At 39.8% G+C, this 26,052-nt stretch overlaps 2 protein-coding genes across 7 annotated transcripts in view; one reads left to right on the top strand and one right to left on the bottom strand.

The window, feature by feature from the left end:
- The window catches only part of nop56 (NOP56 ribonucleoprotein homolog), a 6,823-nt gene extending 4,099 nt beyond the window's left edge, over positions 1-2,724 (top strand). The window contains exons 6-10 of the mRNA XM_081391433.1: positions 3-65; positions 637-785; positions 975-1,096; positions 1,474-1,608; positions 1,959-2,724. Coding sequence (XP_081247559.1) covers positions 3-65; positions 637-785; positions 975-1,096; positions 1,474-1,608; positions 1,959-2,171 — 682 coding nt within the window. The 3' untranslated portion in view covers positions 2,172-2,724. The remainder of the gene's footprint in view (positions 1-2; positions 66-636; positions 786-974; positions 1,097-1,473; positions 1,609-1,958) is intronic.
- A 948-nt stretch (positions 2,725-3,672) lies between these two features.
- Positions 3,673-23,535, bottom strand: ubap2a (ubiquitin associated protein 2a). 6 transcript variants are annotated; one of them, XM_081390860.1, is made up of 28 exons: positions 23,413-23,535; positions 17,557-17,694; positions 16,967-17,044; positions 16,774-16,884; positions 15,970-16,132; positions 14,905-14,982; positions 14,233-14,296; positions 14,039-14,136; positions 13,896-13,954; positions 13,158-13,228; positions 12,826-13,003; positions 12,339-12,588; positions 11,877-12,166; positions 10,880-11,073; positions 10,406-10,661; positions 9,709-9,748; positions 9,418-9,589; positions 9,233-9,290; positions 8,942-9,146; positions 7,489-7,580; positions 7,139-7,189; positions 6,072-6,153; positions 5,586-5,948; positions 5,396-5,500; positions 5,245-5,312; positions 4,659-4,847; positions 4,483-4,532; positions 3,674-4,397 (listed from the first exon to the last, which is right to left on the bottom strand). In XM_081390860.1, the coding sequence occupies exons 2-27, from the start codon at positions 17,650-17,652 to the stop codon at positions 4,485-4,487; spliced, it is 3,459 nt and encodes a 1,152-aa protein (XP_081246986.1). In that variant the 5' UTR covers positions 17,653-17,694; positions 23,413-23,535; the 3' UTR covers positions 3,674-4,397; positions 4,483-4,484. The 6 variants fall into 6 exon arrangements, with proteins under 6 accessions (XP_081246983.1, XP_081246986.1, XP_081246987.1 ...); XM_081390861.1 differs by having other exon boundaries at positions 13,902-13,954; positions 23,413-23,495; XM_081390857.1 differs by lacking the exon at positions 4,483-4,532 and having other exon boundaries at positions 3,673-4,397; positions 23,413-23,503.
- Between the last annotated feature and the right edge of the window lie 2,517 nt (positions 23,536-26,052).

Genomic DNA, 26,052 nt, shown 5'->3' with positions numbered 1-26,052 from the left:
ACAAACCTGGCCAAATATCCCGCCTCCACCGTGCAGATCCTGGGGGCAGAGAAGGCCCTGTTCAGGTACTGGGGCTCCCCTTCCCTGCTGGGGTTTCACACAGCTGCAGTGATGGCAGGGCCGGGGCGGAGCAGGAGCGGGTGATTTGGGGTGTCATTGAACACACTGTAAAATGATCCCGCTCGATCTCACGTAACCCCCCCCCCCCAGTCTGAGCAGCTGCTGAGGGTTTTGAGAGGTAGATACATTTGAAGATGTCCTGTTGAACGCACGACTCCGATTTTTGCAGTATATTTTCAGTCATTTTTGATAGTGATGCACCATAATTTTGGCAGCTGAAAATATTTGGCCGAAACAGCAATTTATTTAATTTTTTTGTGTGTGTGTGTGTGTGGCCGAAATAGTTTTATGATCCTTGAGTAGCAATATGTAAAGTTAGTTAGCCTCTCTTAACTTTTACTACGACTGGTTTAATTGTTCACATTGTTCATATTTCACATAATTTTTTGTTTTTTGGCTGAATGAGATCTTTAATTTTGGTTTCTTTACTAAGATTTGGTGCATCACTAAATTGATGCGTCTGAGACCAACCACCAAAGCCGTTGTAGATGGATTTTGTTCTGTCCTGTGAAATAGGGCGCTGAAGACCAAAGGAAACACCCCAAAGTACGGTCTCATTTTCCATTCGACGTTCATTGGACGTGCCGCTGCCAAGAACAAGGGTCGCATCTCGCGTTACCTGGCCAACAAGTGCACCATTGCGTCACGCATTGACTGCTTTTCTGGTAAGGATCCCATCTTCCCTCGTTTATTTTGTTACCTCTGCTTGGTTTTTGCTGTGATGCTTCTATTTTTCGTCAACAGTAACCCACCTCAGTGGTTGTTGAAATTGTAATCCTGAGCAGAACTTTGGGCCAAACACATTTTCATTAGTACTTGTTTGTTATCTTGATGTCTTCGTTCTGTTCACACAGAGGTTCCCACATGCGTGTTTGGTGACAAGCTACGTGGTCAAGTAGAAGAACGTCTGTCCTTCTATGAGACCGGTGAAGCCCCACGGAAGAACCTGGATGTCATGAAAGAGGCTGTTGCAGAGGTGACAACTAAACCATAGCAGTGTTCAGAAACCAGAACAACATGGGCAGATTATTGAATGATAATATCACTAAATAGAACATTTATTTTTTTTGACGTGGGTTCAATGTTCTGTAGTTTGAATATGGCTTGTGCCACTTAAGGCTAGCGAGCTGCCTATGTTTTGTAACTGCTTTTTCATCGCTAATAATGCCTTTTAAAGTGCTGATTGTGAATATTTGTCACTAGTTTCCGGAAGTGCTGTGAGTGATGATTCTTCTCTCCTGACTCCTACATGGAGGCTTAACTGATTTAATGAGCCTGACACAGCACTGAGAAGTTTGGGGTTTTACTAGGCTTGTGCAAATGCAGATACGTGAACATTTTTCTCGCTCGCAGGCTACTGAGGTGACTGCTGAAATCAAGCGCAAACTCGAGAAGAAGGAAAAGAAGAAAAAGAAGCGTGAAAAGAGGAAACTAGAAGCTCTTTCCACAGCAGAAGGAGATGAAGAGAAAGCCAATGGCGATGCTGAGGTACTTGTGATTAACACTTCATCCGTGTCATTTAGCGCAGGGGTTTTAATTTAAATTAAAATAACGTTTCATTTGATTTTAATAAAAAAATCATAAGATTTGTTTAAATGTACCTTAGTTTCAAATATGTGTTGAGTATAATTTTAAGCATGTCTATACTGGAGGCTGGACCTTCTCATGGACCTGTCTCATATCTTGTCATGCTAAAGCAAATCTCCTCCGAACCATTGACAGGCCCAACTCTGTGGGTTTGATCACTGAAGTGAGCAGGACATGATCATCTCTGAGCTTGATAATCTGAAGTTTGATGTTTCATACGTGGTGTTAATGGCTTCCTTTTTGTTCTTCAGGAGAAACCGGATTCCATAAAGAAGAAAAAGAAAAAGAAGCCGGCAGCTGAGGAGAAACCGGAGGTGGAGGAAGAGGTCACGACAAACGGTGGCGAAGCCACGCCTTCTAAGAAAAAGAAGAGGACGATTGACGTCGTGGAGGCGGAGCCTGAGGTGACGGAGGAGGCTGATGTGACGCAGGTGGAGAAGAAAAAGAAGAAAAAGAAAAAGTAGGCAGAGGAGGATGAATAAGCGTGTTCCTTCTGACTGGACTTTTTCAGTATTGTACAGGTTTTTTTTTTTTTTTTTTTCATTTATGAATGTTGGACTCATGGTCAAGAATTTAAGATGTTTGTGAGCTGCGCGCAAGAAGAGTGATGCATTGAGCTGTCGTGTTTCTTTTATACAAACTGCTTTTTCCTGTCATTCTCAAAGCACCTTTCTGAAACCGTTCATTTATGTGCCTTGCTCTAATAAAATGACGGCCCTTTGGCATCAGTGAAAAGATTTCGAAGCTTGCCATCTGAATTTCACTTTAAATGTCACATGCTTTTAGTTGATGAAAAGGTTTTTCTTGAAGTTTGCTGGTTTGATTATTCATTATAATCTGATTTGGAGCTGTTTGTAGCAAAGCATATTTTTATAGTTAAACGTACTGAAATTCAATTACAGAGATGGAAAATGAACTGATATCATGCATGTGGTGTCTACCTAGCCGTTATCTATTGATTCATATTATGCATTGCATAAATGATTGGCATTTCAATAAATTAATGTGATTCTGTAACTTCAGCTGTTCCTGTCATGTTAATTACTGTTAGAAGATGACATGGCATTAACAAATAAACACCTTTACAAAGGAGTCAAGTTTATACAATAGTTAATGTAAAGGCTAACATAATAGTCTTTTTATAGTAGTTATTCTTGGGTAATTTTAAGTTGTACGTTAAAGGGATCGTCCACCCAGAAGTGAAAATTCTGTAATTTACTCACTTGTTGTTTCAAACCTGTACACGTTTCCTCTGTTGAACTAAAAAGAAATTTTGAAGAAAGTCTGTAACCTGACAGTTGACTAGCCATTGACTTCCATGGTATTTTTCCCTACTATGGAAGTCAATGGCTACCGTCAACATAAGGATGAGAAAATTTTGGGTGAACTACTCCTTTAAATGTTACATTTTAAAGAAAAGACACTATAGAGCTGTTACATTTAGATGCATTTACAGAGTTTAATGCACCTTAGAGGTGGCATGAATGTATTTACAATTTCATGTTATGAGATTAATCTTATAAATTTGTTAGTTTATAATTATACAAATGAGTCAGCAATATTAACATGTTGGCTACTTACCATATAATAGGGTCAAAATTGTTACTGCAATATCTTGTTTATTGAACTGTTGTAAAATGAATAAGCGTCTTACTGACCTCAAACATTTGAAGTGTGTACATTTGTGAAAAACGACTTTATTCTCCACAGCACATTTATAAAAGCCACTTAAATGTCCTAATTGAACTAAGGCCTAATTCTGACTTAATTTAAGCCGCATATGTGATAATGTTAAATTAATCTCCAATTACAAGTTTTACAAAAGTTTGAGTTTTTTGCCCATAAACTTGATGTGAATCCAGCATTAGAGAGAGAGATCGAGAGATGATCTGTCATGGCATATATTCTTATTACTGCTCATGTGTGCTGAAGTACCGGGTGCGTGAAAAATCAGACTGAAACGAGTAAACTGGACAGTTTTATTTTGACAACAAGGGTAAAACCAATGTTAAAATGAAATCTGATCTAAAATGCTACCATTTAGCCAATTTGGTGGGTGGGAGGGATTTCACAAATGATGGGCAGAGGGAACAAAATTAAGAACTGAAATTAAAAATCCCCCTCGATAGAAAAAAAGTTCACAGGTGAAGGGGTGGGAGAGGAGCAAAATACAAAAGTTAAAAAAAGGCTTCATCAAGTGATCAAGCTTAGCAGTAATGTACATACATTATCAGGGGTATGTATACAAATAAAAACTCCATGTTTGAATCATGATGCCTGCTCTGCTTCAAGTATATTCACTCTTCTGTTATGTTCTCATCACTTCTCTGTCATCATATCCTCTTAACCAGTTAGCAATGAAAAAAAAAAAATCCTTCAAAAACAAAATGCAGAAAAACCACATTTCATATTCTACCAATACATATATACTGTATAAATACATACATAAATATACTTTACATACAACAGCCAAAACTTTGAAAAGGGGAGATGAGAATGTAGGAGGAGGATGATGGTAGTGTGTACGGGCGTCCCTCTGCTTTGATCGGCGTGTGTCGTCGGGTGCGGGACGGCACCTGTTGTGTGGACTGTGCTCAGTTGCCCCAGTAGGGAGAGCTGCCATAGTTGGACTTGTTGACCTGGGTCTTCTGCTGCATGGCGCTGGACTGGCTTCTCTGGTTTGGCCCACCCTACGTGAACACACACACACACACACACCAGACAGATGAGCTTACAAGGGTGAAATGTTACCATGTTGACAACTTTTGTACTTACATCTATAACATCTTAATACTTTGAAGACAGTATAGCGCAGTTCTCTGTGACTGAAATTACAGGAAAAGTATCAAATACATTTATTCTTTGTGGTTGATGTACATTTCAATAATATCTCAGACTTCTGTTTGAGATGCATTATTTAATTTCAAAATTTCAGACTTTGTGTGACTGACCTGTCCGTCCTGGGTGAGGTGATGATGGAGCAGCTGTGAGTGCGGCTGCTGGTGTGCCGGCAGAATGTGAAGGAATGGAGCAGGATAACCAGGGGCAGCACCAGGGGTCAAAGGTCCCGTGCCGCCCAGAGCCGAGGGGAGGTTGAAAGGAGGAGGTGTGCCAGCATGGAAACCCTGCTTATCAAACGGCTGCAGGAAAAAAGTACACGGACATATACACACACATTATATAACTAATGCTTCTCTCGTTATATACATGCATTTATATTTATAGAAAGGTTTGGGGTCCGTTTTTTACATTACACTGATCAAAAGTGACTAAAAACATTTATAATGTTCAAAAATATTTCTATTTTAGACTGCTGTTCTTTTTAACTGAAGGATCATGTGACGCTAAATGAATGGCTGCATCACAGGAACAAATTGCAATGTACATTTTAAAATGCATTGCAATAGAAAACAAGTATTTCTGATCAAATACTTGTATCCTGGTGAGCAGAAGAGACTTTTTTCATAAACATCTGACCAACCATAAACATTTGAACGGTAGTGTATATGTGTGTGAAGCATAAATGAATAAAAGCACCTGTGTTTTATTGTAAACAGTTCCACTGATGTCTGGCACCCCAGAATTGCTAGATGCCACAGAGACAACTGGGACACAAATTGATGCATCATTTTAATTTAGTGGACAGGGTCAATTTACACATAAAAACTGCAATGAGGTGTGTTTGTACCTTTCCCTGGGCCAGAGGCAGCAGATTTGGCCTGTGTTTGAGAAGAGTTACTGTAGCCTTTGCTGTACTCAGTTCCTGCTGGGCCTTGCGTCAGGTCGTCATACCCTTGAAATGGACAAAAACAATACTTTAACACTCAACAGCACAGAGTATGCATGAGAATGTGTGCATGTGTCTAATCTGCACAAACCTGAGCTGAAGGCGTGCTGGCCGTAGCCGCTGGGCTGCTGGAATGGCGTCGTGGGGTTGCTCAGACCCATGCCATGCTGCTTGGCCGAGCTAGGGGGCACGAACATGGTTGGGCCATACTGGAATGCGCTGGGCACGCCAGGCACCCCGGGGTAGTAGGGAAGGCCTGTATAGCTGTATCCAGGGGGCAGGGCTGGGTTTAGGAAGGTCTGTTGGGTGTTGTGGTGGCCCTGCGGCTGGGGCTGGTTCTGTCCTTGGCTCTGAGCCTGCGGAGGCTGTGCCGTCTGTGGGCCGTGAGCAGCAGACAGGCTGGCAGAGGGTGCTGGTGAGGCGGATTCACCTCGGCCAAACTTTGTGATGTCACCTGAGTGGAGAAAAGAAAGAAAAAAAACAGATACTTTTTATTTTCTGCTTTAATCTACAGAGTGTAGTCATGAATCAAAGCTTACAGAACAATAAAAAGCAACTGAATATAGCAATGCGGAACCTGAGTAAGGGTTGTTGGCGAGGCTTCCATCTCTGCCAGACAGCGTAGCAGTCGGCCCTGGGAATGTGATTCCATAGTAATCCTACAGGGATCACAAAAAGCAGAGACTGCAGTGAGCTTGTCATTCCAATAACTGTGCTTAGCAAATACATTTTTTTGTTATTTACATTTAAAATGTATTATACATATTTACAATGAACTTGAAAAATTAGGCCTACATGATTATAAGGCCATGTGAACAAATACTGATCAGGACAGATTTTGTTTTATTTTAATGAATATTTAAATCAACTTTCCATTAATGCTTGAATATTAAATGAATATAGCATATATTTATATATGTATATAATAAGAATTAATTATTATTATTATTACAATAATTACATCAATATATTTGACCTAATTTCTTCACTTTACACTGGATTTTAATCATTTGTAAAATGATTTAATACCTTATTTGGATGGTAATTTCAAATTGACTGGAATACACTGTGCACAATGATCATGTTATCTCAAATATATCCCAAATTATGTAATAACTGCAACAAGCCGATTTGTCTTTGGGCTTTTTGAGCTGATAACCACACATGCTTGGTACATTACCAGATGTTAGCTCTTCCGTTGTTTCCCAAAATATTTCCATCTTGTCAATGAGTGAATATCAGCAGTTGTGTTTGTCTAATATCATAGACCTATATTCGCCATTCTACACTCAAGATGTCTAATGCCAGTCAACCAATAGTCAAGAAAATAGAAATTAAGTTTTAAAAGGAAATGTACAATGGATCTCAACCATTCTGATTTTCCCTTTATTGTCCACAAAAATAAAAATATAAAATAATATATAATAATGATAATATATAAATATATAATAATAATATAAAAATAACCAAATAATAAGAAATATCTTGATTTTTAGTTGTTTCAGTTTATTTAAAATAAGACAAAACAACCACTAAAATAATCCAGTCTTCTTGAGGCCCTTTGGGAGTGTGTGTTGAGGCGCCCTGGTTGAGAACCACTGCTCTAATGTATTTTAAGAGGGAATTTGATGGTCTCCGACTCACCATTGGTAGTCTGGATTGGAGCATGTGGAGGTCTTCATAGCCATAAATCTGCTGCACAACAAACAACCATTTTCAGCACCTTGAACACTACAGATGTTACTGAAATCAATATTCAGTATTTCATTATTCACAGGCTCAGAGCTTGTACTGAGCCACATAATGAAATATGGATCACATAAACTCTTTACAAGTCGTGCACACAATAACACACCGCTTTACAAAAGTGCATAAAAGCAACACCACTGAATCACCCAACCCAAAACACACACACAAATCCTGAAATTCCACATACACTACAATACTTCCCAGAAAGCTGCTCTGTTTTGATTTAAGAGGATGAGTGTTCTTACCGGGTAGGCAGGCAGCAGACCTCCGGGTCCCATGATGTACTGGTTAGGTAGCAGTGGAGGAACCCCCTGAGAGAGATTAGGAGGAGCTTTACCTGCAACACAGACAAGGAAGAGTTGTTGGAGAATGAAGATTGCAGATAAGGGACTGAACTAAAATGGATGCATGAGTAGCTGATACGATTTAGGGATGTCACTGAGAGGAAATTTTCACACTGGTATATAAACTTGCGACAAAACCAGTATTACTGATGACACCGGGGGGAGGGGGGGTGTTTTGAATGCACTCTTTTTTTTTTTTTTTTTGCTTTTGAATTTGTGATCACACATACTCTGTGTATAGGCCTATAATTTGCGGGCATCAAGGAGCCGCTATCTATACGCTGAGTATTGAAATCGCTTTTAAATGCACGCACTTTCGCTTTTACGTTCCCCATCATGCGTACTCTGTGTATAGGGAGCAGCGGTCCTGACCGCACATGATTTTACAAGATGAGATATTTATCAATGACGCTCAGTATCTGTTACCAAATTCTCCGTCCTGTCAGTCATCTCTCCTTACTCTCTTCGTGTGATAAGTGATACTGCCCTGTGACTGCAGCCACTGCTGTACGGAGCAGAACAGACTCTTTCAGTTTATAATTGTAGTGTCCATTGTCCAACTGAACTAAATGGTTTTTATTTGTATAAAATAGCAAAACGACAGTGGCCTAATTAGATTAAAAGTAAATATGAAAATTATAAACACCTTTTCGTGTTTAAATATTATACATGCTTGGAACATGTTGACAGAATTATTACACAATTGTCCATAAATTGGCCATTCCTGATGTATCACAGATTTCACAAAAATATTAAGCAACTGTTTTCAACATTGCTAGTAGTAAGAAATGTTTCTTAAACACTAAATCAGCATATTAAAAAGATTTCCAAAGGATCATGTGACACTGGAGTAATTCAGCTTTGCCATCACAGGAATAAATTACATTTTAAACTATATTAAAATAGAAAACAGTTACTTTAAATTGTAGTAATATTTCACAATATTACTATTTTACTGTATTTTTTTATATCAAATTAATGACGTCTTGCTGGGCATAAGACTTCTTACATAAGACTTCATAAAAAAAATCTTACTCCAAACTTTTTAATGGTAGTGTTTGTACAAAAATCATTAGTTGGACAGCAAATTTCTCCTCAACAAGCCACATGATTTGAGGCATCATTCATGTCCGTAGCAAAACTCATAAGATGTCTTGCACGCCCAACCATGAAAAATTGCTTGGTGATTATTTCAAATCCCAAGTTTAATTAGTGAAGCTTTGTAGAAATAAATTAAGCAATAAGACTTCACGACACTCAACATCTAAATGACACAGATGATGTCATGATACTACATGGTATTGTGATAATTGCTGTGTGATCACAATATCGTAATGCGTGTGTGCTCTCTCACCGCTGGAGGAAGACAGTAGCGGGGCAGCCCTGATACCGGAAAGTGCGCTACCATTGGTACCATGACCCAAAATTCCAGACCCGTGCAGACTGTTGCCGCCACTCGTAGCACTGTTCACGCTGCCGCTGGACAGAGCGGACACAGGCTGGGAGGAAAATGCCATCGATGAGGGGGCGAGAGAGTTCACGCTGTCCACACTTGTATACTGAGGACACATACACACACGGAGTTGTTACAGACAGTGGAGGTGGTGAGGAGAGAGTGTGTGTCATTGTATCCTACAGCACTCACTGTAAGTGAAGATGTGGTGCAAAGTGCCGACACAGAGGGATGGCCACTGCTCACATGACTACAGGAAAAACAGGCAGTGTCACAGATATATGTAGCCCACATAACACTTGTCAAAACATTAAATCAAATCAAATGAAAATAAATGGGTAATACAAAGAAAAGGTATAAATAAACATCTCGCTCACCTGCTGAGGGGAGGTAAGCTGGCAGAGGACAGCTCAGATGCCAGGCTGGGCAGAACCGAGCTGTGTGGTGTAACAGAAGGGGGCAACAGTGAGGATGGGGCAGAGGGGGCAACACTTGTGCTGCTGACCAGAGAAGGAGACTCTTGTTTTGGAGTGGAGGAACTCGATGTGGCTGATGGAGAAGGCATAAAATGTCATACATTACAAAAAATTAAGCAGTTTAAAAAGCGTGAAGTTAAATCTTTAATGCATGACACAGAAAGAAGGGTAAAACTGATGAGTGTGACTTACTGTCTAAAGCAGCAGAGGTCCTCGCACCATTGAAACCGTTCTGTCAGAGATGCAAACAAAGTATACTGAATCAAATCTATATTAGCAGCATAACCTCCTTGATGTACGGTGCACTAAAGAAATAGTGCATCCATGGTACAACATGAGAGCTTGTGCACAACCGTTCAAAAGTTTGGGGTCACTAAGATTTAATTTTTTTGAAAGAAGTCCCTTTTTCTTACCATAGCTGCATTTATTCAATCAAAAATGCAGTATAAACAGTAAAAATGTGAAATATTCCTACAATTTAAAATAACTGTTTTAATATAGTTTAAAATGTAATTTAAACCTGTGATGGCAAAGCTAAATTTTTCAGCATCATTACACCAGTCTTCAGTGTAACATGATCCTTCAGAGATCATTCTAATATGCTGATTTGGTGCAAGAAACATTTCTTACTATCAATGTTGAAAACAGTTTCTGATTTCTTTCATGAATAGAAAGTTCAAAACATCAGCATTTATTTGAAATAGAAATCTTTTGTAACATTATAAATATCCATGCATATTTGCTGAATAAAAGTATTATAAAAAGAAAATCTTACTAACCCCAAAATTTTAGACGGTAACGTGACAATTTTGATTTTTGGTTGACGTAGCCCTTTAACTGAGAATAGCTCTGTAGCTGTGAAAACTAAGGTTTCTCTGTGTGCACCTACCGTCACAGGTCCAGAAAGCTCCTTGCTCTGAGAAAAGGTCAGTCTTGAGTGAGGGGCCACACCGCAGTCAAAGCTGTTACCCGCCGATGATGCAGCGGAGGAGGAAGAGGAAGATGAGGAGGACGAGGGGGCTGTCACAGAGCTGGGGGTGGTGTGGGAGGGGGCGAGGCTGGGGAGAGGTACCGAGGGAGAGGGGTAGATGCTGTCAGAAGAGGCCAGAGGCAGCAGCAAAGGGACCGGACTGGTCAGAGATTCACTGCAGGGGAGATCATGGGAAACATATTAGCATGCAGAATGGAGAGTTTTAAAGCTAAAGACAGCACACTGGTTTGAAAGACATGCGTTGAGAGATTTAGGAAAATCAGCAATACATGAAGTCCACTGCTCAAAGAAGAAGAAAAAGCACTTAAATTCAATTTAGACAACAGCGAGACCATTTTGTCTTCATTATGTCCATTTCTCCCACCGACTGACCTGATTGGTTTAGAGTAAAGGCTGCTCTGTGACTGAGGAACCACTGCAGCCTCCCTTAAGGGTTCACTGTTGCAGTTCTCCGACTGGCCGAAGTCTGGCAGGGCAGATTCTGAACCAAAGTCCAGGGCACCAAACTGCACATTTAGACCGGACACATCTGCTGACCCGGGCATCTCTACCGCTGATGCAGGAATCTGGATGTGTACAAACACATGTAAATTACACAGCATATACTGAAAAAAACATCAACGAAAACAAAAAAGCTATGTAACAGTTAGAGGTAAATGTTGTAAAACCATTCTAAAAGGACACATTAAATTGATCAAAACTGAAGTTTCCACTTTTTTCTACAATAATAATAAATGTTTCTTGATCACCAAATCAGAATATTAGAATGATTTCTGAAGAATCATTTGACACTGAAGACTGGAGTAATGATGCTGATAATCAGGAATAAATTACATTTTAAAATATATGAAAAAAAAAACCTGTTGTTTTAAATTGTAATATTTCACAATATTACTGCTTTTACTGTATTCCTGATCAAATAAATGCAGCCTTGGTGAGCACTTTTTGACTTTTCAAAAATGTTAATCTTACCGACCCAAATTCTTTAAACGGTAATACTGTTTACAGGAGTAAACACATATGCAAAAGAAAAATTTCAACAAATTCAAAATGGACTATCTAATTTCCTAAACCATGCTTGAGCAATTCATCTGTGTATTTTCTTCTTCATAACTTGCTCCCCCCTCCATTCTGGTAACACCCAGTTTTTACGATTTAATAAATTCCAGATGGATAAAATCAAGCCCCACCCTATACTCTTTTTGGCTGAAAATCTCACTGAACCCAGAAATAAGCCAGATTATATAAGCAAAATAGGTTGCGACGGCCATTTTATGAATGTTCATTTACAAACTGTACCAGGTAATAGAGAGCTCACCAAGAGATCTTACAAAGCATTCCACTTCAATGTTTTTTAAATCTCAGTCACCTTGGAAGTGGGAGGTATCCGTCGCTTTTGGGTCTTTATCTGCCGCTGCTGTGTGCTGCTGCCCTGAGACTCGGCAGCCTGTGAGGGGGCCATTGAGGGCCCGTCACGGTGCTGTGATGGTTCCGGCGCTTTCGGAAAGGCTTCCAGTGTTCCCGAGGCAGGCGAAGGGGCACTCAGTGGGGGAGGGCTGGGCTGCCTGGCTAGAGGCCCCGTGTGGGTCAGGGAGCCCTGCTGTCGCTGGGCAAGTTGGCTTAGCACCAAAGATGGCTCTGGCTGCATCTGAAACTCCCCTACAGGGCAAACAATACAGAAAAAGCCCATTCACACTTAGTCACGTGTGACTAAATAAGAAAAAAAGTCTGATTTGGAATGAATAGGTTAATAGTGTTAATGCATAGCTACGTGTTTGCAAGTATGACCAAGTTTGTGTTTCCGAGCCAGTAAAGCAATTCTAAAACTCACGACTGAATTGGGACGGGAGTGAAGCAGAGCTCTGTGTTCCAGGAGGTTTTATGTCCCAAGAAGAGGAGGGCACTGAAATCCCTGTCCCTACCAGCCCCCCTACAGGGGTGCAGTTGGTCCCTGTGCTGGAGGGCGGGGAGGTAAGCTGCCCAAGACCAGGCCCCTTCAGCTGTTCCAGTATTTGCTGCCCGGCCGTCTGCCCGAGTTTTGGACCACCAAGCTCCCCAAAACCAGAACCCAAAACAGAGGACTGGGAAAAGACACAAAGGAAAGGTGCCATTAGGAAATCCATTCAGATCTCGCTGTTTCAGCACTAATGATGTTGCACAATACACTCAGTCTTTTAAATTACTAGCTAGAAAATAAACACCTGAAAATGGATAAAGTTTCTGAAAAGGACCTATAAGAACCCTGCCAGTCACTGCCATTCATTCTCTAGGAAAACATTTGTGTAAGTGCTGTAAATCATGGCTGTGGATTGTCTCACCAGAGTGGCGTGTGTGTAGCTGTTGGAGCCAGAAGATGTGCCTCCGTTTCGAGCAGGCTGGTGGTGGGAGTTGGTGAAGACCAGACTGTGGCCGAGCCCCTGAGAGGAGCCCACGGCCTTCAGACCCCCCGCCTCTTCTCGATCCACAGGCTTCTGCAGCAGAGACGACAGATCCAGACTACAACAAACACACAATACAGTCAGTGAAATAAACAAGACGTTAATATTCACAATGCAATGCTATGATTGGTATTAAAAGAATAGATTTCCTAAAATTTGTCTTTGCTAAACTCAAACACATGAAAACAGAACCCCAGCTTTGACTTTATTACCTCTGGCCAGGTGTGATGTGGTTCTCAGTTGGAGGTGCACAAGAGGATGTGAACACTTTGGTCTCAGAGAGCTTTAGAGATCAAAATATGCCAGTTAGTGCTTTTATGTTTGTGGCAGAAAAATGCTAAATATAGTATATGACTATAGTGTACAAATATGAGAGAGATATAAAATAATACAAGAAAAATAGAAATAGTATATAAAATAATAATATATAATAATTATATTGCAATTCTATAGAATTATTATAGTATATATATATATTTGTTTCTTATATAATATATATAATATATGAAAAGAGATTACACAGATGTACAAAATATAAACACAGTGAATATAAATATAAATTACGGTGGTAATAATAATAATAATAATTGTACATAAAAACAAAAAAGAGACACTGTGTAATTAGTGATAATAAATAATTTGTATTATTCATATATCATCTACATTATATGATTCTTTAACATTTCATGTATAATTATATATTAAAGAATTATAACTATAAATAAATAATACGGTGGCAATAATAATAATAATTGTACATAAAAAAACATAAAAAAGAGATACTGTGTAATTAGTGATGATAAATAATTTGTATTATTCATATATCATCTACATTATATGATTCTTTAACATTTCTGGACAACACATATACCATGTCTTTTCAGGCTTATTCATTTCAAGCTCTGTAAATCCCATAATTCATAGGAGGTTAATTATAGAGCATGACTCACACTCACATCTTCACTCCAGTCTTCAGCTGCCCACTCGTCCAGAGTATTCTGCCATGGCACTGAATGTGTCAAAGAGAGAAAGAGAGACGAGAGTGGGCCAAAGGATTGTGAAAAGTTATGTGCAACAGAGGCGAGTCTCTCACCTGTCCCATCTGTAGTGTCGTTGGCCCCCGTCTCCCAGACATCAGCGTGCGAGTTTGATGTCCCACTGTCTGTGGTGTAGTCTGCAGGGTTAAAGGTCCTGCAGGAGGATACACAGAGTGTGAGAAGGGGTTTTAGTGGCTGTATGATAATGAAAATTGATTATAGGTTTAAATAACATTTGAGTGATACTCACCCCATCCCCTGTGCTGTAAACCTGCTGGTAACCGGAGCCCGACCTCTGCCTCTACCTCCAGACACTGTAAATAAATAAATAAATAAAACCTCATAAGCACTTATAAAAACTCAAGCACTAGGGATGGGTCAGGATGGTCAAACACCCCAATTGTCCAACAGCTCAATTTTTTTTCTTAGAGCTTCATCTTTAAGGTATTTAGCACTTCAAATGAGGAAACGAAACTTCTCAGAGGTTTTAATTCACTGCTGACAGGCTATAGCTACTATAACTGTCAGGGGGATAAAACCCACTAAAATCCCAGGAGAAATTCATCCCCTTTAAAGCACCACCAGACATCAAAGCACTGCTCTCAACAATAAAGACTTCAAATCACCTACTGGAAGTAACATTCTTATCTCAGTGTTTTATGAGGACCATGGTCAATTTGGTGTAACAAAAGGTTTGGTGGATTTATTTGTTGAATATGTGTCAGTGACCCTCTACTGAAGAGCCATAAAGCTCTAAAAACAAAACATGTCTGATTGGTGCCGGTTGGTTATGAGACTAATTATGCAAGGCTTCCCTAATAGAGAAAACCTGACTAATTGAATTTGTAAATGTAGATTTGCACATCCCTAGTAAGCACCATTGATGTGAATGATATGATGTTTATACTGTGTGTGGGCTCACCCCTGCCTCTTCCCCTGCGGCCACGGTCAGCACCTCTCTCAACAGGAGCAGGCTCGACACCATTCTCCTCTGTCCTTGCTATACAGATAAACAAAATTAGATCACAGATAAGCCTTTTAAATTTTAAAACCTACTTGACACAATCAAACTGAAAAAAAAAAAAAAAAAAAAGTACAAAAGTTGTTGCACAATCACTATTCCCTCTGAATCTGATGCCAATTTTCGTTTTATTATTAAGGAGGGTGGGGGTGGACTCCTGAATGAATTTTTGCCGTCCACACAATTAAATAACAATTAATAGGCATACTATAACTATAACCACAACGCAAATAAGAAAATAGGTCACAAGCAGGCAGATGTGGCGGCATTGATATCCATGTTCAAAATTGGACCTAAATATTGTCTAAATATTGCTGTTGGATACACTTATCCACTTTATGCGCTCTCTCTGATTGAATAGCTATACCAGGTGTAAATGCCCTCCGAAACAGACTGCAATCCGATCACCACAAAGGTGGTCTGAGACGCATTCCAGATGCAACTGGACAAGTGTAAATGTGTCTGGTTGTTGAAGCCAGATATGTACATTTTACTCCTCCTAAAATGGCAAAAACAAAGGTGTGAGCGTGTTATACTGGCTCCCGATAGCCAGATGTGAGACACATAGCCAGATATATACTGCTACTCGCGTCGCCACAGAAATGGCCCACCACAGATGAGTTGCCTCTTCAGCAAGCCGACACACATACAGCCACAATTAAACTGAAATTGCGGCATCGCATCCTGAAGCTCAACACGGTCATCTTCATTAAAGTGAGACTAAATTATCATACCAGTGTTGATGCCGCTCTTATTTGATCAGCTGCTTTTGTTGATGTGAACTGAATGTGTATATAATGCTGGAATTGAAGATCAGATTTTTATTTGTTTTGCGAACACAGTGTAAATGAACAATTTTAACAAGCGGGTTGCTATCCGATCAGTAAAAACGCATTAAGAGAGAAGTGTAAATAGGCCCTAAACAGCTATGTAAAAAAAACAAGGAAACCTCATCAACACACTCACCTGGCCTGTTGCGACTGGTCCCTCTGCCACGGCGACTCGCTCCTCCACGACCCCTGCTGCTTTCCCTCTCTTTCTTCTCCCTGTTCTCCTTGTTCTCCTTACTCTCAGTGGAGGTGCCATCCTTCCCAAGACTCTTCTTTTTCCCCACCGTTTCCCAAGAGGTCTGCAAGTAATAAAATGTCTACTAGTCAGAACAAACAAAAAGAAGTAAAAGAAGATAATTGTTCAGCAGATGTTAGGTGTCAATGAAGTGCCATTTACATAACCGATTTAAATACAGGTTTGCTAATCATCATTGTTGAATCCTTATTACTGATGAAGGACATTTGGGAGCTTGTATTTTGACACAGTGGTGGAGGCAGAGGTCTGTTATGACACAGGATTACCTTCTGATCAACACTACAGAAGTGACCCACTTTCTATTTTTGAGTTTCCTTCCCAGAAATAATTCAAACAAATCCTAGTCTATAAGAAGAGGCCTCTCAAATTTCACCACATAAGTCCCAGACTCTATATCTCTGAAATAGATTAGCATCAATCACATATGAATATGGGCATTACGTGCTGTTATGTTTGTTAAGCTGAAAAAGGAAAGAAAAAAAAACCATGCAGAAAAATAATAAAGCCCAGCTTGACAAATCATTGTTTTGCATTTTAAAGCCCAGCCACAAAACAGCTGACAGTAGCAACAACAACATTTTCAATAAAACCAGTTTTACTTCACCTTTTTTGAATAACTCACGCGTTTTAGTGCCTACTAAGTAGTCTAAGATCACATGTGCATCTGTTAGATGGAATTCTTACAGCATCAGAGGTTCCCTCAAGCAGGAAGTTGATGGCTCTGTTGACATCCTCGTTGCAGTCATGGAGAGCAACCATGCAATCGTCTTGGTTCTTCCCTGTGACCTCTATGAGCTATGAGCAAATATGGTCATCACTGGGGTTATCAGAGGATTTTAATCATAACTTTACTCTGATGGAAGAGAGCTTCTTATACCTGTTTCACTTTATCCTCAAAATCTGCATCGTTCTTGTCATAGATCATCTGAGCCAGTCGGATCTGTTCGGCTGTAGCCTGCAATCGGAAGCACAAGTTATCAGAATTCATTTAGCAGTTATCATCTCTGAAATAAAAATGTAGAAATTTAATCTAGTGAAAAATGTGTTGACTTTTAGTAGTGTAATTAAATAGCAACTGACTAATCAATTAGGGATGACGACTAGATTGTTAAATTCATCCTCTTTAAAGCCAAAACACATTAGTCTTGCTCTGATTTTTGAGGATCCTAGCATAAGCACTGTGTGAAGATTTCACTTTAAAACTGTTCAACTTAGTTGTTAGTTTAAAGGTGCGGCTTAAAACCCCAGCCATCCGTTTCCCTTTGTGCTCCATCTAGCTGTTATTTTTTAATGAAAGAGTGTCTTATGAAAATCCCCCTAAGGAAACTGGAAGGTCTAGCATATTGCATTCTGGGATACATTCCAGCAGAGTATGGTCATACTATATACTGCAGAAATAGTAAGAGCAGCATGGTAGTGTGTTATTCCTAACATAGCATATGTTTCAGTATGTTGTTGTCCACTCACCTGAAGCTGTTTCTGTGGCTGTGTGGTCTGTGTGGTAGTGGGCAGCGCTTTGTCCCGAGTGCCCCGGGCTCGTTCGATGCCCACCGAGGTCATCATATACAGTATATACAAAACAATGTATGTACAAAACAGAAAAATCTAGAAGAAAAACAAGGCCAAAAACAGGAAGTGGTTATTATTCGGAAAACACTTCCATGTCCTAGTTTCTAGTCCAAATATTTGCCGACACGAGATGAGGTTTTGTTCAAGCGAGCTAGCTGACGTTTTCTGCAGATCTTCCCTTCAGTGTCCCGCGCAGTGTTGGAGCAAACGCACAGGGGCCGTATCGGATTTCCTTTCTCCTAAACCCAGTTGGGCAAGATTGAGCAATACTCTGACCGCCAGAAACCCTTGTAGAAAAAACAATCAAGCTTATCCGAGCCCCGCTGAAATGAAGACCACGCCACAGCCCACACTGGTGTCCGCTAACACTTCGCAACTATCCTGTAGTGTCCTTCTAAAACGCTCACACTCCGATCACATCACATAGACATTCCTTATGCATACAAAACAATAACTTAGCCTTCTGGCATGAGGACATTAATGTTTATTACCGAAAATCCTTGAATCTACACTGAAGCATGTACTGGTGATCTAAAAATCTAGCTATTTCACAGACGAAATGTTTACATTACAGAAATTTTCTTTTTAAGGTGCCAGACTGACAGTCTTGCTCGTAAGTGACCCGTTTCATTAACCACGAAAAGCACATTGACATAACAACTTAAAACGTTGAAACAAGGTAATTTAAAGGGATGGCTCACCTTAAAATGAAAATTCTGTCATCATTGACTCATGTGGTTTCAAAACCTGTAAGATTTTCCATCTTTAATTATTTTCTTTTCATATAAGCTGTCCGTTTAGAAAAAAAAAAGCATCATAATTAGTACGATTAATGCTCTATTTTACAAGTCTTCTCAGTCCATACAATAGTTCTGTGTGAGAAAAAGGTTAATATTAACAATTAAATCCAGGGCTAGATGCTAAGGATTTTTCTACTGGGCCAAACAGGATAGTGGTTCAGATTTTTACTTGCCCTATCAAAACTTTCACTGGCCCAGTCACAAAAAAAGTGAACAATAATTTTTGTGTTACCGTTTTCAACCTTGTACTCTAATAAATAAGGTTCTGACGACGCCAACATTTTAGATACAAGTGAAATTTCAAAGTTCTAGACTAACTAAATAAAAATTATTAAACAAGAATCAGTTATAACCATAGACTGTAAAAAAGAAATATGGACGTAGTGTCCATGACTTCACCCGTAGGTTTCTGAAGAGCATTTTTGAAGCCCAAAGTGGAGCCGGCCGTCGCCATCTTGGCAGCGCGTCACTCCCGGATAAACGAAAATGGGCAAAAAGGCGAGATTAGCTGGCTAACAGACAGCAGACAAACTGCTAAATATATTTTTTTCTGCTGTAAAGTCGGGCATTGACTCACTTTTGGAGCCTGTCTCTAGCAGCCAGTCCATGAATTGCAGTTTAAGTCCCGTCCGTGTTGGATTCAAGAGAGAGACCGGAAGGTTGACGCTTAGTTTATTTAATTTGCATCTTTGTTCAATTGTTTATTTGATTATTTTTTCTTATTTTATTACAGACTGACAGTTTACTTGACTTTGTAATGTTCTTGCATTTCACGTAAACATTTTGGTGAGTAAAATAAAAAATGTACTAGCCAATGGCAACTCGAGATAATAGTGTGTCCATAGAGAGTTGATGTTTTTCTTTAACTAATTTGTGTAGTCTCAAAAATGCTCAAAAAATAAATAGATGCCTATGGTAACTAAGGGGCTATGTAAAATACATCTGGCAAGTGGCAACTGACTGTTGAAATCGACATCAGGGCACTTGTGAGATATCGTTATATGATAATATCATTACATTGCCCAGCCCTAATGGATAGGAAGTAGATTTTTAATGGATTATAATTTGGTCTGTTTTTCACACAAAGCAATCATATGGCTTCGACAGACTTGGAATATAGGGCACAAGTAAAGTAGAGTTTTTATGATACTTTTAAAGTGATTTTTGGAGGGTACCGGAGCTGGATAGCCACTGTCCTCTTTCTCTATCAATGCAGGATGTAGGGTAAGTGTACCTATTAAGCCCACCAAAGTCTAGTTTTTTTTCGTAGATACTGACATAGTTTATAAGAAAAAATATTTGTTAAGATGCAAGATTTATCTCTCATTTGAAAATGTATTAATTAGTTGATGTACATTATAGAATATAAAATTAAGATAATTTATGAATAAAGTCAGATGTCTGGCATGGGCTTAATTGGTACTTTGGCACCATTTAAGCCCGCATGTGTTCAAAATAAGCCCACATCATCACTGATTCACAAAATATAAAAATGAATTGATTTTAAGGAAGTAAAACATCAATATATTTATTCAGTGACAGGGAAGTATAAAAAAAGAGGCTCCAGACTCTGGGGTTTCGGGGGGTCTCCTAGTGGGCCCCCTACGGCTTGGCTCTCGAATTATGCCCGGTAATACATAAGGGGCTTTAGGACAAAATGGGCTCTATCTCATTTGAATGAATGTGTGTAATTTGTAGGCCTATCTAAATATAGCAGTAAATTAAGGTAGTAAGTAAGGTAAGGTTAAAAGGTTAGTAAGGTCAAAGCAGACAAAGAAATTATCAAAAACCAGTCCTGATTGAAAGAAAACAAGTTGACAAAAAGATTGAATCTAGTATTGGTGATAATATAGTATAACAAGTGATTTATAAGCTAGTTTTTATTGGCCGGTCATTTTTGACCGGGAACATCAAAAGTGTTATAGGGTTTTGAACACAACCAGAGGGTTAAAACAATTTATGATGTATTTATTTGTAAATTAATGTAAAATGAATCACAAAACATTTATTGTTTGCAGTTCACATGCTTAATTCTTGCCATCTGTAATGCAGTCTAGCCTTTCTGTAAGGCTAATGGTTTGACCTAGAGATTAAGCTTTGAACGCAAGCTAATAAAACTCATCTTTCCATTTAAAGGAAAATTATATAAAATGATAAAGTACTATTTGTTCATAAAAAAATAATACATTTATCTCTTATTTGTCATAATAACAATGTAGTTACCAAAGAAATGGCTGAAAATTGCAGAAATGTGTTGATTCTGAAGGGTCCCGAAACACCAAAGTTTTGGGGTGACTTTACCCCTTTTCCACCAAAAAAGAACTGGTCCGGAACTGGTGCTGGTTCAAAGTTGGTTCAACTTGCGAACCTTCTCAGAACCTGTTTGTTTTTCCACTGACTAGAGAGCCCAGCGAACGACATCGTTACGTCACTGTGTACGTTGCCATACGTCTTAGCTTTCCCAGAAACGCTAGCGCCAACTTCAAGCATAACAATTACATCGTCTTTCTGCAAATGTTTCTCCTGGCTTTGCGATCCTATATTGGGGTCAGAAGACGACGTTTAGAACACATTTGTGCTGCTCGTCTGGATAATTATAGACGGAGATTGCGTTCGAGAAGAAGTTCGACAATAACCCCGCCCCCAGCTCCCGACGTAAGCATGACGTGGTAAAAGAATGGTTCTAGACCAGCAAAGAGTTGGTACCGCTTTGGAACCAATTTTCCTGGCCGAGAACCGGTTCTTTGGCTGTCGAAACATAAAGAACTGGTTCGCGAGTAGACACCGGCTCCGAACCGGCACCAGCACTGCCTTGGTGGAAAAGGGGTATTTGTGTGAGGTCCCCTGAGACAGCATGCACATGGGTGGGGCTAACTCAACATTGCCAAATGTGATTGGTATGCAATACAAAATGCAAGGGAAGTAACAAATCACTGGACTGGTTAAAATAATAAACAGCATAAAATATTATTTTCTCTTTTAATTTGACTTCAGAGTTGAAAGTGGGTTTAAGGGGTACATGGGCTTAATGGGTGCACTTTACCCTATGCTACATTTCTGCTTTTGTGTTCCAAAGAAATCCGTCAAATGGGTTTGGAATGACATGGGTAAGTGACAGGATTTTCATTTTTCGATTAGCTATTCCTGAAAAACCTTCTTTAGATGATTTTCCACCAAATTAAAAACTCCACTTGTGAGACTACAGTACATTAGATTCTTCACATCCATGAAACTAAAGACTAAAACATCAGCAAGAATCACTGCTCACACAGAAGACAAGGCAACACACATAACATCTGTGATGGATACAGTGGGCTTCTTGGCTGCTAGACGAGATCTTATTGTGCATGTTTAATGCTTCTACGCAGTCACACAGAAAATGCCCGACAACAACGTTCCAGCTAGATTCTGATGTATAGAGATCACCAGATAATATCCGGCAAAAATTCCCTGCTTGCAGAATACATACACTAATAAAGATCTTGCTGGGGTGAAACTGGCTGTGCAAGCGCTGCTGGTCACCAACCATTTAATGATGACAGCAAGCAAAACAACCCACAAAAGTGATTCCACCAGCTGACAATGGTCTCATGTGGGGACATTTCTGAGATCGTTACAAAATGGAAAAACAAAGCCTTTCTCTTGGTCAGCAGACCACCCATAGTGTCCTCGAATTCACAGATATTCTGTGTATAAAGCACATTTAGAAATGCAGATTGATAAATAAGCCAAAAAACTCAGAAATTTCAATCAGTTTCATCTTTGATTATGAATAGGTAGCTAATGGAATAATTAGTGATCCATAATTAAACAGAAATTATTATGAAGATTAAAATTTACACTAAAAAAAGAATGGGGAAAAAAAAGGGAGGGGGGGGGGGATTTAATGAACATTGACTTTGACAACATTCACCAGAAATGCGCCAAAATGTAGGAAAACAGAAAATGTGAATTCTGAAATAGCAAAGTTATCAGATTTATTTTTTAGCTTTTACATAAGCATAATACCACTTCTGTTAACTGATCAAATGAGCATATTGGCGAGTTATTATGGCCAAATGATCTCAAAATGGGCAAATATTAGCCAAATAATTAGTTTATCACTAAAACAGACAACTTGGTTTGGGTTTTTCAGTTTCGAACAGTAAAATCTATAAAACTAGCAACTACTGACAAATTGCAATAAACATTCGTAATCAAAACAAAATACGTGATGGCTGCTCGCTCACATTAGAAAACTTTACACAAACGACCATAATCAAAGCACATGCACAGATGACTTTGTTTGCTTTCTGAGTTTCTATAACCATGTTCCATATACCCCCTCAAAAACTACATGCATAAACATAACAAGGTTAAAAAATATATATGTGACGGCTCAAACAAAGGGAATTTAGACCCAGGACCAGCATCCTGGTTTAGCTTTACAGATTCATTAGAGATGTTCGGATGGATTAAGTTACATATGGCATATTTTTGACCACATGAATGTGCAAACACTGAGTTTGTGAAGAGCATAAGCGCATACAGTCTCTGCTCTCCTTTGTCCATGATCTCTAATGTCATTTCCTCTCTCCAATTGTTGTAGCTTAGCTGGCTAACTCACGACCGCCCGGCGTCCTTGTTCATAACATTTAAACCCTTATGAGCATTTAAACACCAAGATGTATATCAATATGACGTTTTTAATGTAAGAAAAACTGGCTTAATAGTGATACGGGCTTGTTGTGAAGGGATATTTGAGGAAAACGGTCTCACAACAGAGCTACAGCCGAGTAAGCTAAACTGAGGAAAAACAAAGCCATCCAAAAGGCAACATAACCTCGAAAAACAGTCAGCGACGGATTAAAACAGATGAGCGACAAAGAAATAGAAATATTAATTACGTAACATCGGATATATAAATACCAGTTAAAGAGTCTGAAAGAGAGATTTGTTTTTTTTTATTTATTACCTGCTAACACGCTTCACTCAGCCAGCAGCAGACTCCGTCACGTGACCGTCACCGCTGCTGCCGATTCTCTCCATGCAGATCCTACAGGCGCGCTCCCGCACCAGCAGGCACATTCACAAGTGCGCGCACACGTACACAACAACACAATTTAACCTCTTAACAATATACAAGTAATGAATTAAAATGCAATTCATAAATTGTATAACATCTTAAAGAATCATTACTCGCCATTTCTCACTTCTCCATTTCTGAAAGGATATATTCTTTATGCTTCTGGATTTTAAAATAAAAGTTGTCTATTCTCTCTATTCTCTATTCATCTACTGAATGATGCTTTATTGTATCGAGTGATTGTACATGTATATTGCGGGTCCCTACAGATCATAATCGTGAACGAGCATTCTGTCACGCCACTGTTTATAGTCACAACCTATGGTCACAAATTCACAATACGATTTGCGCCCCCAGCGGTCAAATGAATCACTACAGTGCAGTGTTCCTCACAAAATGGATAAAAAAAAACATATATATAGTGAAAATACAATTACAGATATCAATAATTATAGTTTTTACTAATTGAAATTAAATTGTTGATATCAAGAATTAGCATTTTAACTAGTGAAAATAGTATTACAGATATCTAGAAATGTAATTTTTACAGGTAAGAATAGCTATGGTAATGAGTTTATGAATATTAATGAGAACTGGATTTCCCACACTCCTCTTTTAGCGCCAGTATAGACCAAAAATGGAGGAAGAACATCCAGTTAGAGAAACGCCTCCTTGTTTATTTATTTATTAGTTTCTTTGTTTTTGTTTTGTCAGTTTCCACAAATCCCTTCACTCGATTGGGATGTTCTCTTTTATTCTGGACGGCAAGGGCAGTGACTGTAACATCGAGCGTATTAAACACGTATTTATACCGATTTCATCAGGCTTCGAAAATTCTTCAAAACGAACATTTTTTGTTTTCTTCACTCTTTGTTCTAATGCATCAAATGAAAACACAATACAACCAAAACGAAAAATAAAACTTTTTTTGTAAATATTAGCTACCATTTGTACAGTTAAGTTCTCCAACTTTGTAGGCTATCGTACCCTTAACATCCTTCTGTGTATCCCCTCTCTGCAGTCACACCTTTTTCAGTAAGGGGCAATATTTTCCAGTGCATTTTTTACCTTTATAATATAAATAATGCTTTAAATAAAATAAAAATGTTCAATAGAGAAATATGCAATGATGGTAAAAAAGTGATGCTTTTAAATATTAAATTAAAACCGCCATTAGTTATTATGAGTGAGTCATCGAGTCATTCATTCATTCATTCATTCAGTAAGGAAGCAAGTGGCTGTAATTATGAATGAATCATTGATGCATTGACTCTCACGATTTGTTGCAGATTCATCCACAAACACTGCTGTGTGCTGCTGTTCTACTGTGGCTTTCGTGGAGCTATTATTTTGTTGAAAAAAATACGGACAATAGGCCTACTGTGTTTAAAATTAACATCACTTAATATTAATACCTTTCGTTTGTTGAACTGTTGTATAAAATCAATGTCACATTTGGAATCATGTGGATATTCGATTAATGTGATCAACATTAAACACTCACACAGTGTATGTTTTTGTATCGTAGAGTTTAAATCTTAAATCGATCTCTATGCACAGTCTGTGTTCATATTTGTCCTTCATGCTAGTAAGTGCTAAATCCCCAATTTTACAAGGCTACATGGTCAAGAACGGCAGTAGGCTATAGCGACTGCAGTTTTGACTCTTGACAAGTGCATGGACACCAACCGTCTCCGGAACGGACACCGGCAGGGACACCATAGTCTCCAGCACGGACACCATAGTCTCCAGCACGAACACCATCGTCTCCGGCACAGACACCAACATCTCCGGCACGGACACCCTCCGGAAAGGAAACCACCGTCTCCAGCACAGACACCAACGTCTCCGGCACGGACACCACCGTCTCCGGCACTGACACCAACGTCTCCGGCACGGACACCACCGTCTCCAGCACAGACACCAACGGCTCCGGCACGGACACCACCGTCTCCGGCACTGACACCAACGTCTCTGCCACGGACACAAACGTCTCTGGCACGTCTCTGCTGTCTCCGGCATGGACACCACCGTCTCCGGAATGGACACCACCGTTTCTGCCACGGACACCAACGTCTCTGGCACGTCTCCGTCTTCTCCGGCACGGACACCACCGTCTCCGGAACGGACACCACCCACCGTCTCCGGCACAGACACCGGCAGGGACACCACAGTCTCAGGCACGGACAACCACAGTCTCCGGAACGGACACCAAAGTCTCCGACACGGACACCACCGTCTCCGGCACGGACACCACAGTCTTCGGCACGAACACCATCGTTTCCAGCACAGACAACAACATCTCCGGCACGGACACCGGCACGGACACCAGTATCTCTGGCACGTCTCCGCTGTCTCAGGCACGGACAAGTGCACGGACACCACCGTCTCCGGAAAGGACACCAACGTCTCTGGCACGTCTCCAGAGTCTCTGGCACAGACACCACCATCTCCGGCACAGACACCACCGTCTCCGGAAAGGACACCACCGTCTCCAGCACAGACACCAACGTCTCCGGCACGGACACC

This window comes from Scardinius erythrophthalmus (genome assembly GCF_964197995.2).
Source record: "Scardinius erythrophthalmus genome assembly, chromosome: 17".
In the NCBI taxonomy this organism is placed as follows: domain Eukaryota; kingdom Metazoa; phylum Chordata; class Actinopteri; order Cypriniformes; family Leuciscidae; genus Scardinius; species Scardinius erythrophthalmus.
The sequence above is the reverse complement of the archived record's forward strand: the minus strand, read 5'-3'. Positions and strand labels throughout refer to the sequence as shown.

Bases quoted from the DNA above. Each gene is read 5' to 3' on its own strand.
- ubap2a (XM_081390857.1), bottom strand. From the start codon at position 17,652: ATGATGACCTCGGTGGGCATCGAACGAGCCCGGGGCACTCGGGACAAA. The intron at 17,045-17,556 runs GTGAGTGGACAA...TTCCGATTGCAG, and splicing joins AGCCACAGAAACAGCTTCAG to GCTACAGCCGAACAGATCCG. The intron at 10,662-10,879 runs GTCAGTCGGTGG...TCTCCCCTGCAG, and splicing joins CTTTACTCTAAACCAATCAG to TGAATCTCTGACCAGTCCGG.